Source organism: Strongyloides ratti, scaffold srae_chrx_scaffold0000002 (assembly GCF_001040885.1).
Source record: "Strongyloides ratti genome assembly S_ratti_ED321, scaffold srae_chrx_scaffold0000002".
Lineage (NCBI taxonomy): Eukaryota > Metazoa > Nematoda > Chromadorea > Rhabditida > Strongyloididae > Strongyloides > Strongyloides ratti.
In genome coordinates this window covers 165,134-179,523 of record NW_020171510.1, presented here as the reverse complement: position 1 = coordinate 179,523, position 14,390 = coordinate 165,134, and the positions used below count along the sequence as shown (strand labels likewise).

Genomic DNA, 14,390 nt, shown 5'->3' with positions numbered 1-14,390 from the left:
ATAATCTTTCGTTAAAAAAATGATTTAGAAGAATAAAATATGAGAAAAAAATTATATATGATCATAAAATCCTATAAACTTTTATATTATTTAAGTGAAGTGTTAAAATATATATGATTTTTTTTTAGATTAAAAAAACAATACTTATTAAGAATAAATATTACAAAATATGAACTAATATTAATCATATGAAGTAAGATTTATAAATATATATAAAAGTTTTTAAAAAAAAAGGAAAAAAGAATATCTATATATATAATAGTTATAAAAAGTTAACTAATAATGAATATAAATATAAAAATAAAATAAAAAAATAAAAAATGTGCACAAAAATTTTAAAATATAATTTAAAAAAGTTAAGAGGTTGGCTTTTATTATATATTTCGCCTAGGAAATGTAAACTATCAAGACTGTATGACATTTTGTAATAAAGTTAAGTAGACACTGGCATTATATCTATGTACATATTCTTCAGGAGAAAAAGGTGAAAAAAAAGTACAAATCTTATAGAATTATAAACTCTCTCTCTCTTTTTCTTTAACACTTCATCTTATTAATAAATATTGGAGGTACAAATGTTGATTAATATATCTATGAGTTTTCTTCTTGTGTGCAAATTTTATAAACTTCTAGAATCTGTATGTAAGTAATCTGTGATTATTTTACGCTCAAAAAATATATATAGAATATTTATATATAATAAATAAAAATCAAAATTTGTTTAAGCAAGTTTTATTGTCTTTCTGTCTTTAGGAAATTTAAATTTTTATTACATTATATTTGAATGCTTTTTATAATAAATATTTTAAGTTTTATAATTAATATTTCTTTTTATAAAAATGTTAACATACATACTTACATATTTATATTTCTTTACTTTTTAATTTCAATTACCTATTAGCTCCAGTTTTGATCTAATATTAAATAAATATTAAATAAATTTGTATTTAAATATTTTACTCCTTAAAAATTGAATTCTAAATTTAGAAATTATTTATATAATTATAAAATTTAAAAAAAAAATATAAAATAATTAGTAATTTATTTTAGTAATGTATATATAGTTAACTTTAATCATATCGTATATTACTAAATATTTATATTCATATAAGTTTTATAAAAAAAAAGTTATATTATAATATAAAAAAAGGTTTGAATATAAAAGTAAATAAATGAAAAGGAACAGGAAAGGTTCTTGATAAGCTTTTAAGCATTCTTCAAATAAATTTGCACATATAATTAATATACATATATTTATCTCTAATTTAAGAAAAAAAATAAATAAAAAAAAACATTGTTATTTAAAAATTTATATTTGTAACAATGTTAACATTTAGAATTTTATAGAAATATAATTAAAATAAAGTGAACCAAAATTGAATCGTTTATTTATTTTTTTTTTTTTAGCAATTGTATAAATGTTTAAAAATATAAAATGAAATAAAAATACCTTTAACATTTAGAAAATTCATATATTTAATATTAAAAAGAAAGTAATAATAATATAATACTTTTTGATAAAAAGATATTTAATACATTTTATTTATTTATACTTCCTTAAAATAAATTTTAAATATAACTACTTATATTTATTTAATTTCATATTTCATTAATCTTGTTACCTTATATGTATTTTAATTAGAAATTTATATCTGTATTATTTTTTATTATTTGTATTATATTTACTTTAAAATTTAAAACAAAAATACTCATTTTACAACATCATTTTCAAAATATTTTAATTACAATTTAATTCAAATAAAAATAAGATATTTTTTTATATTAAAGTTGTAAGAATATTACTTTTTTTTTATGAAAACATTTTACATTAACATATTTTATTGGAATATTTTAAACTTTTAATTTTTAAAAAGAGAAAAAAGTCTATCAACTTTTAATGCGAGTTTTTTTTTTCTCTATAATTAAACAAATTTCCAACTAGAAATAGTATATATCTTTAAGATTATATAATATCTAGGTTACCATGTAAACGTTTGATTATTTTATAAAAATATAATTTTATTGGTTTTAATAATCTTTACATATTTATTTTTTTTATTAATTGTCATTAATTTTATCATATTAACAGTATAAATTATGATAATATTTTTAATTAATATATATTTATTACATTTTAATATGAATAAATTGTTTGTGTTTGATTAATTTCTTTAAAAAAAATTTTTTTTTTTATTGATGATTAAAGGATCAAAAAATAAAAGTTTATATTATTATAAAGGATTGAAAATTAAAAAGATTATAAATTTTTTATTTTATATTTTTACTTTTTTGTATGTATGACATATTGTATTACATGTATATCTACATATTATATTATGTCATCTAAAATACTCAAAATATGTATATATGTCTATCTATTATACAAAAATTTGTTCAGATATATTAATTCATTGTTATGGAATGATGAAGATGATTTTAAACCATATACATATTATATTATTAATATATTTTATCAAATGAAACTTTTTTTCTTCTATAAATGTATTCTTATCTATATTATTTTGTTTACCTTCATTTTATATTATGTATTTTTAAAGCTTATATAACATATAATTTTAATGATAAATACTTTTCTAAATATATACACATATATCCTCTATATATTTATATATATATATATATATATATATATATATATATTACAACAGTTTTCCATCTTTTTCTTTTTACCTATACTTTAACTAGAACGGTACATTAGCTAGTTGTTCGTTACTTTATATTTCTTTCAAGCATTTATCATTTATATATACATATTAGTGTGCTTGTACAATATTAAAACAGCATACATTTTAATATCTAAAGTTTAATTATACATTTTTTCTTTAACAGAAAATATTTAAGTTGTTTAATAGAAATAAAATTTGTATCATTTAATTTTATAATAAATTAACTATATTAACATTATTATTATTATTATATATATATATTTTTTTTTTAAAACTAATAATGTAAAAATGTTTTTTTAGATAACGATATGAATATTCAAAGGTTAAATGGTTATCCTGATATTTTAAAACTTGTCCAATTGGTATGTTTAATAATTATATCAAAAAAATTATATAATATTTTTTTTATTATAGTTGTTGATTATATGTATTATGCTTTTTACTGGAGTTTCTGATCTTTCAACAGATGCACATCCTTCTGGAAGAGGATTTTTCTGGTTTGCAACAATATTTCAACTTATATTTATGTTTGTTGTAATTGTTTTATTTATCTATGAAAAAGAAAAAATTTTAACACTTGGAAGAATAACTTGGTACACTTTTGAAATTGGATACTCTGCAATCTTTGGTATTTTTAATCTTGTCATTGCAATAATTACTTTAACCTGGCTTAATTATGCTTTTGATGGAACTCTTGGTATATCAGCTGTATGTATTTTTATTTTTTTTAAAAATTATTTTAATTTTAATTTTTTTTTAGTTGTTAAGTTTTGGATTATTACTTTTAAACATTTTTAATGCTGTAATAGCTTATCGTCTTGATGTTGGAAGAGATCCCTCTACAATGAGCCAAGATCCAACTGGTCCTGTTGTACCTGGTAATATAGGAAATATGCATCCAGGAATTTAAAAAAACAAAAACTACATTGCAATAAAAAGATTTTAAATTGTAAATCTTTTTTTGAACTTATTTTTTTATTTTTGCAAATGTTAATATAATACTTTGATAAAATGATACTGTTAAAAGAATGTAATCATTTGTAACAAATATTTAATATTACAATAAGTTTAAATAGTTTTAAAATTTTTTGATTAAATTTAATTGAAAACTTTATATTTATTTAAATTTTTATTTAATTTTTTTTTTTTAAATATTTTTAATATATTTAAATAAATTCAAAATTTGTAATAGATTTATATATTAATCATCACCTTATTTTTATTAATCATTTTATAATAAGTGAAATCACTTTTGAAAGGATAAAAAAAAAAATAAAAATAGAATGAATAGTTAATATTTTAATATGAGGATCAACTTTCAAATTCTATTTTTAATGTTCATATTAAATATTAAATATTAAGAAGATAAATAAATGGTAAAAACTTTTTCTTTCAAATTATAGTTTAAAGAATTTTTATATTTTTATGCAAATTTTTATAAAATAAAAATTTTAAACTATAGTTACATTACAATAAATAAATTTTTTACACCAGTCAATGAATATTTAAATTTTAATAATCTTTTATTAAAATATATCTAATAGGCTTATTACCCTATAAAAGTTTTATGTATAAATTAAGGAAAATATAAAAACAAAATATTTACATTAAATAAAAGTTTTAAAAAATATATACAATTAATTTATACTTATTTTTTAAAATATTTTTATAAATACAGACAATATATTTATTGTTATATAATATTTTCAATCATTTTTGTATTCATTCATTACATTTTCTAGATGAAGTCATTCATACTCTAAAATGATATATTTAAACAAGGTACTTATATTATTATTAAAAAAAAAGTTTATTAAGATTGTGATAAGAAAAATATTATTATATCTTATACATATTTATATAATATTGATATAATTTATTTAGTATTTAAAGAATGTACACGTAAAATAAAATTATCAGTTTGGAATATTTACTTGGTACCAAAATTTTTGTATAGTATGACCAAACTATAAAAGTATCACAAAAATATTATATTATTATATTTTTTTTTTTATATATAAATAAATTTTTTTTTGTCATTGATAGAAAGAAAATTTTACAATTATAAAAAAAATTATCGTATTAACAAATAAAAAATACATTTATCTTAAGATTTTTACTTTTTGATATTTTATAAGTAAATATTTATTTAACTTTTAATTAATATTTATAATAAATTTATAGTAATTAAATCATATATTTTAAATACTAATAAAATAAAATGGAAAAAAAAATTGCTATTATTGGTGCTGGTGCAAGTGGTTTAACTTCTGCTAGGTAAGTAAAATAAAATTTAATATATATTTATTTTTAAAATATTTTGTAGGCATGCATTATTAAATAATTATTGTCCTGTTATATTTGAAAGTAGTACTTCAATTGGTGGTTTATGGAAATATAAACCTGAAAAATGTGATGATGCATCAGTTATGAAGACAACTGTCATAAATACATCTAAAGAAATGACAGCTTTTTCAGATTTTCCACCATCAAAAACATTAGCTAATTTTATGCATAATACAGAAATGTATAAATATCTTGAAAATTATGCAAATGAATATAATTTAGTAAAATATATTAAATTTAATCATAAAGTACAAAGTATATTTCGTCATGAAAGCTATGATAACACTGGTAATTGGGTTATCACTTATAGCGACAATAATAATAAAATTAAAAGTGAGGTATTTAATGGTGTTTTACTTTGTACAGGACATCATAAAATTCCTAATTGGCCAGAAAAATTTCCAGGACAAGATAAATTTAAAGGAAAAATAACACATGCTCATAATTATAAAGATCATCGTGGATATGAAGATAAAATTGTTGTTGTTGTTGGAGTTGGTAATTCTGGTGGTGATATTGCTGTTGAATTAAGTAGAATATCAAAAAGTGTTAATCTTGTTACAAGAAGAGGTACATGGGTTTTTAATAGAATTTTTGATTTTGGTGTACCATTTGATATTGTTTTAAATAGAAGATTTTTATTTTCTTTAAAACGTTTTACTCCAAGTTGGTTGAATAATGCAATTATTGAAAGTAAATTAACTAAACGTTTTGATCATAAAATGTATGGTTTACAACCTAAACATCGTGTTTTAAGTGCTCATCCAACAGTTAATGATGAATTACCTAATCGTCTTGCTTGTGGTACTATTAAAATAAGACCAAATATAAAATGTTTTGGTGAAACATTTATAACATTTGAAGATGGTACTATACTTCAAAATGTAGATGAAGTCATTTTTTGTACTGGATATAATTTTGACTTTAAAATTATTGAAGATGGAAATTTAATACCAGTTATTGATAATAATTGTAGTCTTTATAAGTATATGTATCCTCTTGAGACAACAAATTATAATAATCTTGCAATAATTGGTCTTATTCAACCATATGGATCTATAATGCCAATCTCTGAAATGCAAGCACGATTATTCTTTGAAACATTAAGTGGAAGATTATCATTACCATCTAAAAAAGAAATGTTAATTGATATTAATAAAAAAAAAGAAGTAATGAGTCAAAGATATTATAAATCAAAAAGACATACAATTCAAGTTGATTATATGGATTATATGGATGAAATTGCTGAAATGATAAAATGTAAACCAAATCCAATAGATTATATTTTTAATGATTTTAAATTATTTTATGCACTTCTTTTTGGACCAAATGTTCCTTATGCTTATAGATTAAAAGGCCCACATCCTTGGAAAGAAGCAAGGAATGCCCTTTTATCATTAAATGAAAGAACAATTTATCCAACTTATACTGCTCGTAAAATGGATATTGATGAATGTTCTAGGAAATTTGTTCTATTTCTTTCAAATACTGAAAAAATATCATTTATTTTACTTTGTGTCTCTTTTATCTTAATTTTTGTATTATTTTTATGTTAAACAGTTTACTTAAATTTAATACAATTATTTTTATTATAACAAATATAAAAAAAATATTTTTTTTTTTTTATAAAATAAAAATATAAGATACGTACATTTAGTTAAAAGGAAAAAAAGTAATAAAATGAGATCATATTATTGATGAAAGTTACTTTTCAAATCCCAAGATATATGAATAATATATATTTGTCAAATATGTTTTTACCAAATTACTTCTTAACAATTAGTCTTATTTTTTTTTTGTTGTTGTTTTATGTTTTGGGAACTTTGGAAAGGCTTCATAATGAATTAGTATATGTCTTTATTTTTGTATACAAAAAGAGAGATAGATAGAAATAATATAATAAGCATTCTTTCTTTTAAAAAATCTAAGATTTTTTTTTTCTTTTACTAATTTTTATAATTCAAAGTTGATGACTAAAAAATTTCTTTATAAAAAAATTTTCTACATATATATATATTCTTTTTTTTCATTTGACATTTCCTTTTAAGCAACTGTCGCTTCCTCTACTGATGAAAGGTCTGTCAAATAATATCCCCAATATCCAAAATTAAAAATAAAATAAGCTGTTGGAAAAAGAATTGCACTATACTTATCAACAGTTTCTGGTTTAAGATGTTTAAATGCAAGTTTTATTCTTTTCAACCATTTTCTATGAAAACTTACTGAATGATCTCTTTTAATAATTGGTACAGTACATGTCATTGAATCTTGCATATTTATCATATTTCCTGGTACCTGACCACTAACAGGACCTAATTCTGAAATTCTCATATTCATATCATCTTTATTACAATTTTTTTTTAATGAATGCCTTTTTTCAACCCAAAATTGCCTTAAACCAATTTGTGGACTAGGCATTTCTTTCCATGAAAATTCTTCAACATTATAATTTCCTTTTGATTTTTTAACTTTTTTTGGTAATCCTTCATTTCTACTCATAAACCCAACAACAGCTAATTCAAGAAGTGATAAAAAAATGAATAACATACCACTTAACATCCATACATCAATAGCTTTAACATAAGAAACTCTTGGTAAATTTCTTATAATATTACCAAATTGAAAAGTCATTGCAAGTAATGAGTTAACTCCTAACATTGTTCTTGCAGGTATAGCACGTGAACCTAGATAAAATGATATCCAAGAAATAAAAATTGTTACATATGTTGGAATATATCCTTGTAAAATATACCAACCATAACGACGTTTAAATATAAATGAAACTGTTAACTCATCCCAATAACCGGCAGGATAAACTTGTTCAATCATTTCAGCTGTAAAATGTATTAAAACAAAATCAGGCAATTCAATTGTTTTTAATAACATTACAGGAAATGGTTGATTCCAATTCATACGAACTTCTCCTGTATTATAATTAAATGATTCAAATGTAAGAAAACATTTTTGTTGATCAAAAGGAAATCTTTTTAAGTTCATATCACAAGGACCAGTTAACTTCATACGATAGTTAGTCCATAATGTACCATTAGAAAAAACCATTAAAAAAACATTCCTGAATGGACTTTCATGAATTTGGGCAGATTTAGAGTTTATAAAACATGTATTTGGTATCCATAACTTTTGTAAGACTTTATCATCAAATGATATGTTATTTTTACACGGATTCATATAATCAAATATTAGTGCAGGATCTTCCCAAAATTCATTAATGTAAAGATCTTTAAAAAAAAAATAGATTTTATTTTAATAATATATAATTACCTATTTCAAAATCTTGAGTTAATTCACTAACAGCAGTAACTTCTTGAACCCACATATCAACACGAACATGAACAGGATGATTTGGGAGGTAATGTTTATTATATGAATCTTTTAATAAACTATCTATAATTTCTGTATCATTAGCACATGATGGTAACATTTCATTACCATACATATGTCCAGAAATACCATAACCATTGGCAGGATATGTAGTACTAAGTAACTCCGTCAAAAATGAAACCATCACCCATCCTGGGTGTGACATTTTGCGGGAAAACAATAATAATAAAATGATAAAAGACAGAATTTTGGCGACTAAAGGAAAGAATATATATATATATATCAATAATATATATATTTATCTTTTTTTTTTGATATTCAAGAGAAATAATAGATTTTGAAGTATTATAATATTATTATTGTGATATAAAATCCTATTTAAATAGGAAATGTTTCGCAAATATCATTTAACTTGAAAAGTTGCAATAAATTTAATTTTGACTATGGTTAAAAATTGTTGAGACAATAGCTATAAAAAAGAAATAAATTTATATATTTATTTTAAAATAGAAAAATTAAGAAAAAAAAAATAAACATATGTGTATAAAAGAAAATAAGTGATACATTTTTATAAGATTAAGGTTAGAAACTATTATTTATGTAAAATTTACTACGTCTAAAAATATTTTGATCAAACAAAATAAATTTAATTTTTAAAAAGATTTTAAATTTATTGTATATAAATATATAAATTGAAATTTAAAAATTATTATTTGTTACCCTTAAGTTTAACGACATAAACTTGATAAAAAAAAAAGTTATGAGGAACATCATAAGAACAATTGGATTATTTTTTATAAAACATATAAAAGAATGAAAACTAACTTAATTAAACTTTGAAAAAGTTTATTTTAAAATATATATTAATATATTTCTTAAATTTTAAATTTTTTTCTTTGATTTTAGCAATTTTTTTTTATTCTATAAAATATTAAAATTATTATTTACGATAACAACAAGATATAAAAAAAGAAACTAGTTCTATAAGTCATATTTCTATCAAATTTTTTTTTGTCTAGTCATTTAAAAGAAAATTAAAAATCTCTTGAGAAATTTTTGTGTCACCAGTTAACATTTTATAATATATTTAACAAATTTCTAAAAATTTTTAACGAACCCTAATCAGTAAGATTTGTTATCACAATACATATAGGACAAAAAAACTTTTTTTGTTAAAGAAATGGGATATATATGTAAACTTCATTTTATATAATATAACATTAAATTTTTGATATTATGTAAATCATTAAATTATCTACAATAAAATATATTATATTAAAAATAAAAGAAAAAAGAAAATACATTAATAAAAAGATATATATATATATATATATATATTTATTTATTTATATATTATAAAGAGTTTACAATTATTTAAAAGATCTTTAATAATTTATTCATATAGAAAGTTAAAAGTTTTTCTTAACAACAAGATATAACTTAATGAGGAATTATTTAGAAGTAAATCAAATTTGAAATGTGGTAAACTTTTTAAAGAAAAAGATAACAAGGAAAAGATTTTTACAATAGTAATAATAAAAAGGAGATTGCTAATATTAAAAAGTTATTACTATATGTAAATTTAAAACAGAATAGAACTACGTCATATCTCCGTATTTATATATATATATTTATATGATTAGGAGGACAAAATGTTAAATAATATACATATTCTTAAAAAGAACATGCCTATGAAGATGTGTTAAGATATAAAAATACCAACTTTAAATATACATATAAATATTTTTATATCCTTATCTTTTAAAAATAACTCTAAAATGTTACATGAAAAAATTTCTTTTTTTCTTTTTTCTTTTTTTTTTTTTAATTTTTTTTGTCAAGTATCTAAATATCAAAAAAAAATTACATATATTTGTAAATAATAGAGGTACTTTAAAGTGCATTTATGATATATATTGAAAATAAAGTTTAACTAGTTAAAAATAGTTCAAGACATATAGATATATAACATAACAAAAATAATAATTTATGAAGAAACTTTGAATATAAAAACAGAAATATTTAAGTTTAAAAATCACTTTATTTACTATCAAAAAGATATTTCTATATTAATAATACTATCATTAAATGTTCTTGCAAGAAGACGATCTATCTTTAGTAAAGTAAATATACAAAATTTCATGAATAACAAAATATTTTCTAATTATTTATGAAAACTAAACACTCTTTTGTCATTCTAACAGAATATTAAAATAAAAATGCAATTATATAATTTTTAAACTTAGTTAATAAATCTTTTTTTCTATTTCAAAGTAAATAGAATATTAAAATTGTAGTAATTACATTTTAAGCTTAATAATTACCCAATTATCATATTATATAAATTAGAAAAAAAAATAGAATATTTGTAGTAATTTAAAAATAACATAATTTAAAAAAAAAATCGTATATAAAAATATTTTATATTTATACAAAGCATATTTTAACACGTATATCTTTACTTCTTTATGAAGTATCTGTTTTTTTTCCTTCAATTTTGTAATATAATAACTTTTTGATGTCTCTTACTACTATGTTATTGTTAAATTACATTATCTTAACATCAATTCAAACACAATTTTATCATTATTATTTGATAAAAATGGATAAGTTATAAATTTAGAAGATGATATAAAGTTTCAAATGATTGTTAAAATTAAATTAATCTTTAAAAGCTTTCTCATCTTTTCTTTTTTATTTTTTCTTAATGTATCCTCTTCATTTTAAAATTATCTCCATTGTATTATCATTATAAAAATCTTTTATTTTAAATTATAAAATTTAACTTTTTTTTTGCACAATCAAAATAATATATAACATTAAAATTTTTGAATACATTTTTTTATCAAATCAAATAATATTATATTTTTCTAATTGATAGTTGATTGTTAAAAGGATATGTTTATATAAATAAAATTTAATAAATTTATACTTTTTTAATAAAATAAATAAAATAATTACAAACAATGTAAAAGATTTTTTGGTTTTAAAATCTTGCAATAAATTTAATTCAATCAGTGATTATTAAAAATTACATATAAAAAATATTTATAAAATAATCAACATTCATAATTTAATATATATAAATAGTATTTTTTTATATACATACAAATATATTTCAAAATATATCTATTACAATATATATATATATATATATGACTGATCATAAATGATTTCTACCACTAAAGTGATTGTATAAAAATTTTATCTAAAAAACTTCTTTTTTGTCTTCATTCTATCTCTCTCATCATCTCACTTTTACATTTTGACACGTACTATCATTTTTAATTGTAATTGTTTAATAAATCAGGTAATCATTAGAGGGCATTTCTTCATCTTTTATATTATTTACATTATGTATTTTATTTATATATATATGAAATGTAATTGTATCTTTAATTTACCTACATAAATAGATTATAATATCTTTTATATAATAAGGTATATTTTTAAAATATTGTATATTTTAACACATTTTGTAATTATTTTACTCTCTCTTCATTTATATATTTTTCTCTTCTACCAACATTTATCATTCCAATTTTACTCTCTCTTTAAAGACTTTTCTTTTTCATTATTTACTACCTTCATTTCCAATAAAACATTGGTTAAAATATATAAAATTTTATAGATTAAATTATTTTAAAACTTTATTAATACTCATCTAATATTTTTTTTATTTTTATTATATATATTTTATAATAGTTACTACAAAAAAAAAAAATATTTTTTTTCTATTTTTTTTAATTTTATTTTGTCAATTTAATAACGATATCTTTTAACATTATTAAAATGCTTTAGAAGAAAGTATTATATATCTATATGTAAGTAATGCCTCTAACAATCTACAAAATATATTACACATTTACTAAGAATGCATCATATTTTGCCCGTTGTAGATTTTTATCTCTTGTAAAGAAAATTTTATATGTTATTCCAATAGTGCATTTTTTCCATTTAAAAGCATTTTTATAGAAAAGAAATAATTTTTGAATTGCCCTTTATAATATATATTTTTTTTATCTGTCCTAACAATTGTATATATATCTTTTTAATATATACTTTTTATTTTTTTTTTTACTATGTCAACATTTTTTTTATTATTCTTTTATCAACATGATATATATATACATATAAAATTTTTCTTTTTCCTTTTTTTCCTGTATATTAAGTTTCTTTAGTTATATAAATTATAAGAAACATACAAATATACTATTTAATAAATATTTTTGTTGGTTTTTTTTATAACAGTTTAATATATTACATTTAAATAAATAAATAGTTTAAAATGTCTTTTATTCTTTATTTTTATCAGTATTGTATTATTTATATATTAATAAAGAAAAGCTTTATATATAATTTTTTTTTTATTGTTTTTGATTTATTATAATGTTATATATACATATAACTTGATCTAATATCATTTTTATTAGCTATTTTTTGTTTTTAGTGTATCATGGATGTTGCATTACCATTACTCTCAATTTGTGTAAAAATAAAAGGTGCTATCCTTGAAGATGATTATGCATCTGCTTTAAATTCTTATAATGATTTATTATGTGAATTAGACGATTTTTATGATGAATTTGAGAGAGAAGGTGATAAAGACTGCTGTGACAAACTGGATTCTGTATGTTAATATAATTATATACTTTATTAATAATAATCAATTATAAAATGTTGTTTTTTTTTAGATAAGACATATGGTTGTACATGGAAGACATGGTGTTTCTTGTGGATTACTTAATAGATTTAAAGATACTGGAAAGATGAAAGTTTTTTCAAATTTAGTATTTAATTCATGGCCTAGAAAAAAAGATAAGCCAATAAGTAATGATGTTACTGAGTATAGACGTATAGGTAATTCTAATGGAAAAACTTGGAAAATTCCAGAACCAAAATATATTTTTGAAGATTTTTATAATTTTGTTAAACGTCATGATTTTGATGATGATTGTTGTATATCTATAAATCCTTTAGTTACAATTAGCCGTAAAGATAAAGATATACCATTTATTGTTGATAAGACTATCCATCGTATAGTCATGGAAATATTAGATGATCACGAAAGTGAAATGGAGGATCATTATGAAAATTATGGATTAGTTTCAACAGAAATTAAAACGATTACTATTTCACCAAGTGATATGTCAATAAATCTTAGTGAAAATTATTCTAATTGCAATCACTCTAGATTAGTCTTCAACACACATTAAATTTTTTTTGAAAGAAGATTTTTGCCAATCTTACCATATTTTAATTTAATATTTTACTATGGGAAAAAAAATCAAAAAAAAAAATATGTCATCATTTTTCATCATAAATATAGTAAACATAGATACTTATATTTATGTATCATACTACATAGATGTAAATGAATATATACTATATTTATAATACTATCATTTTAAAATAACTCTGTGATGCCATCAACAATAATTGTTGTTTCGTCTTTTAAAAAGCGTTCCGATTTCTGTGAATGTTTCTGTCCAGAGTCGTCAAAAAAACGCCGCAAAGTGAAGAAAAGAACAAAATTTTTTCTTACTTCACTTACAATACATATGTGATCTATCATTTTATTTAATCAAAAAAAAAGAAAAAAAACTTTTAATTTTTTCTATTTTTAATTTTATTTCTTTATTTAAAAATATCTGCTTTTTTTATATATTTTATTTTTTTTTTACTTTAATAAATATGGCATCACAAAAAAAAATTATTTTTATTGTTTAATAAAAAAAAACGGTACATTTGTATAAATTAAAAATCATTCGTTAATAGATAAATATGGTATAATATTAGAAAAAATAAACATATTTCTTGAGATCGAAATAACTTTGAAAAAAAGGATATACGTTTGTTTGAAAGAACAATATGATGGTCTTCTTCTTTGTACTTATACCCATGGTAATTTGAATATTTCATAAAAAAAATTTTTCTTTTTATAATTAAACTTATTTATGTAAAATTGAAGGAAGTAACAAAAAGAAATATAATAAAATAGTTTTTTTGCACTTC

At 19.2% G+C, this 14,390-nt stretch overlaps 4 protein-coding genes across 4 annotated transcripts; 3 read left to right on the top strand and 1 right to left on the bottom strand.

The window, feature by feature from the left end:
• Window positions 1-593: 593 nt before the first annotated feature.
• SRAE_X000103700 (Marvel domain-containing protein) lies at window positions 594-3,597 on the top strand (the record flags this gene model as incomplete). The annotated part of the gene is made up of 4 exons (XM_024648029.1): window positions 594-642; window positions 2,988-3,049; window positions 3,102-3,395; window positions 3,448-3,597. 4 exons carry the CDS (start codon window positions 594-596, stop codon window positions 3,595-3,597), a joined length of 555 nt encoding a protein of 184 aa, XP_024498497.1.
• Window positions 3,598-4,908: 1,311 nt separating this feature from the next.
• On the top strand, window positions 4,909-6,589 carry SRAE_X000103600 (Flavin monooxygenase FMO family and Flavin monooxygenase (FMO) 5 family and Dimethylaniline monooxygenase, N-oxide-forming family and Flavin monooxygenase-like family-containing protein; the record flags this gene model as incomplete). Its single annotated transcript, XM_024647918.1, has 2 exons — window positions 4,909-4,964; window positions 5,014-6,589. The coding sequence occupies 2 exons, from the start codon at window positions 4,909-4,911 to the stop codon at window positions 6,587-6,589; spliced, it is 1,632 nt and encodes a 543-aa protein (XP_024498496.1).
• Window positions 6,590-7,076: 487 nt separating this feature from the next.
• Window positions 7,077-8,580, bottom strand: SRAE_X000103500 (Gamma-aminobutyric acid A receptor/Glycine receptor alpha family and Neurotransmitter-gated ion-channel transmembrane domain and Neurotransmitter-gated ion-channel family and Neurotransmitter-gated ion-channel ligand-binding domain-containing protein; the record flags this gene model as incomplete). The annotated part of the gene is made up of 2 exons (XM_024647807.1): window positions 7,077-8,272; window positions 8,316-8,580. The coding sequence occupies 2 exons, from the start codon at window positions 8,578-8,580 to the stop codon at window positions 7,077-7,079; spliced, it is 1,461 nt and encodes a 486-aa protein (XP_024498495.1).
• A 3,171-nt stretch (window positions 8,581-11,751) lies between these two features.
• On the top strand, window positions 11,752-13,591 carry SRAE_X000103400 (Hypothetical protein; the record flags this gene model as incomplete). Its single annotated transcript, XM_024647696.1, has 4 exons — window positions 11,752-11,758; window positions 12,205-12,287; window positions 12,826-13,005; window positions 13,070-13,591. The coding sequence occupies 4 exons, from the start codon at window positions 11,752-11,754 to the stop codon at window positions 13,589-13,591; spliced, it is 792 nt and encodes a 263-aa protein (XP_024498494.1).
• Window positions 13,592-14,390: the final 799 nt, after the last annotated feature.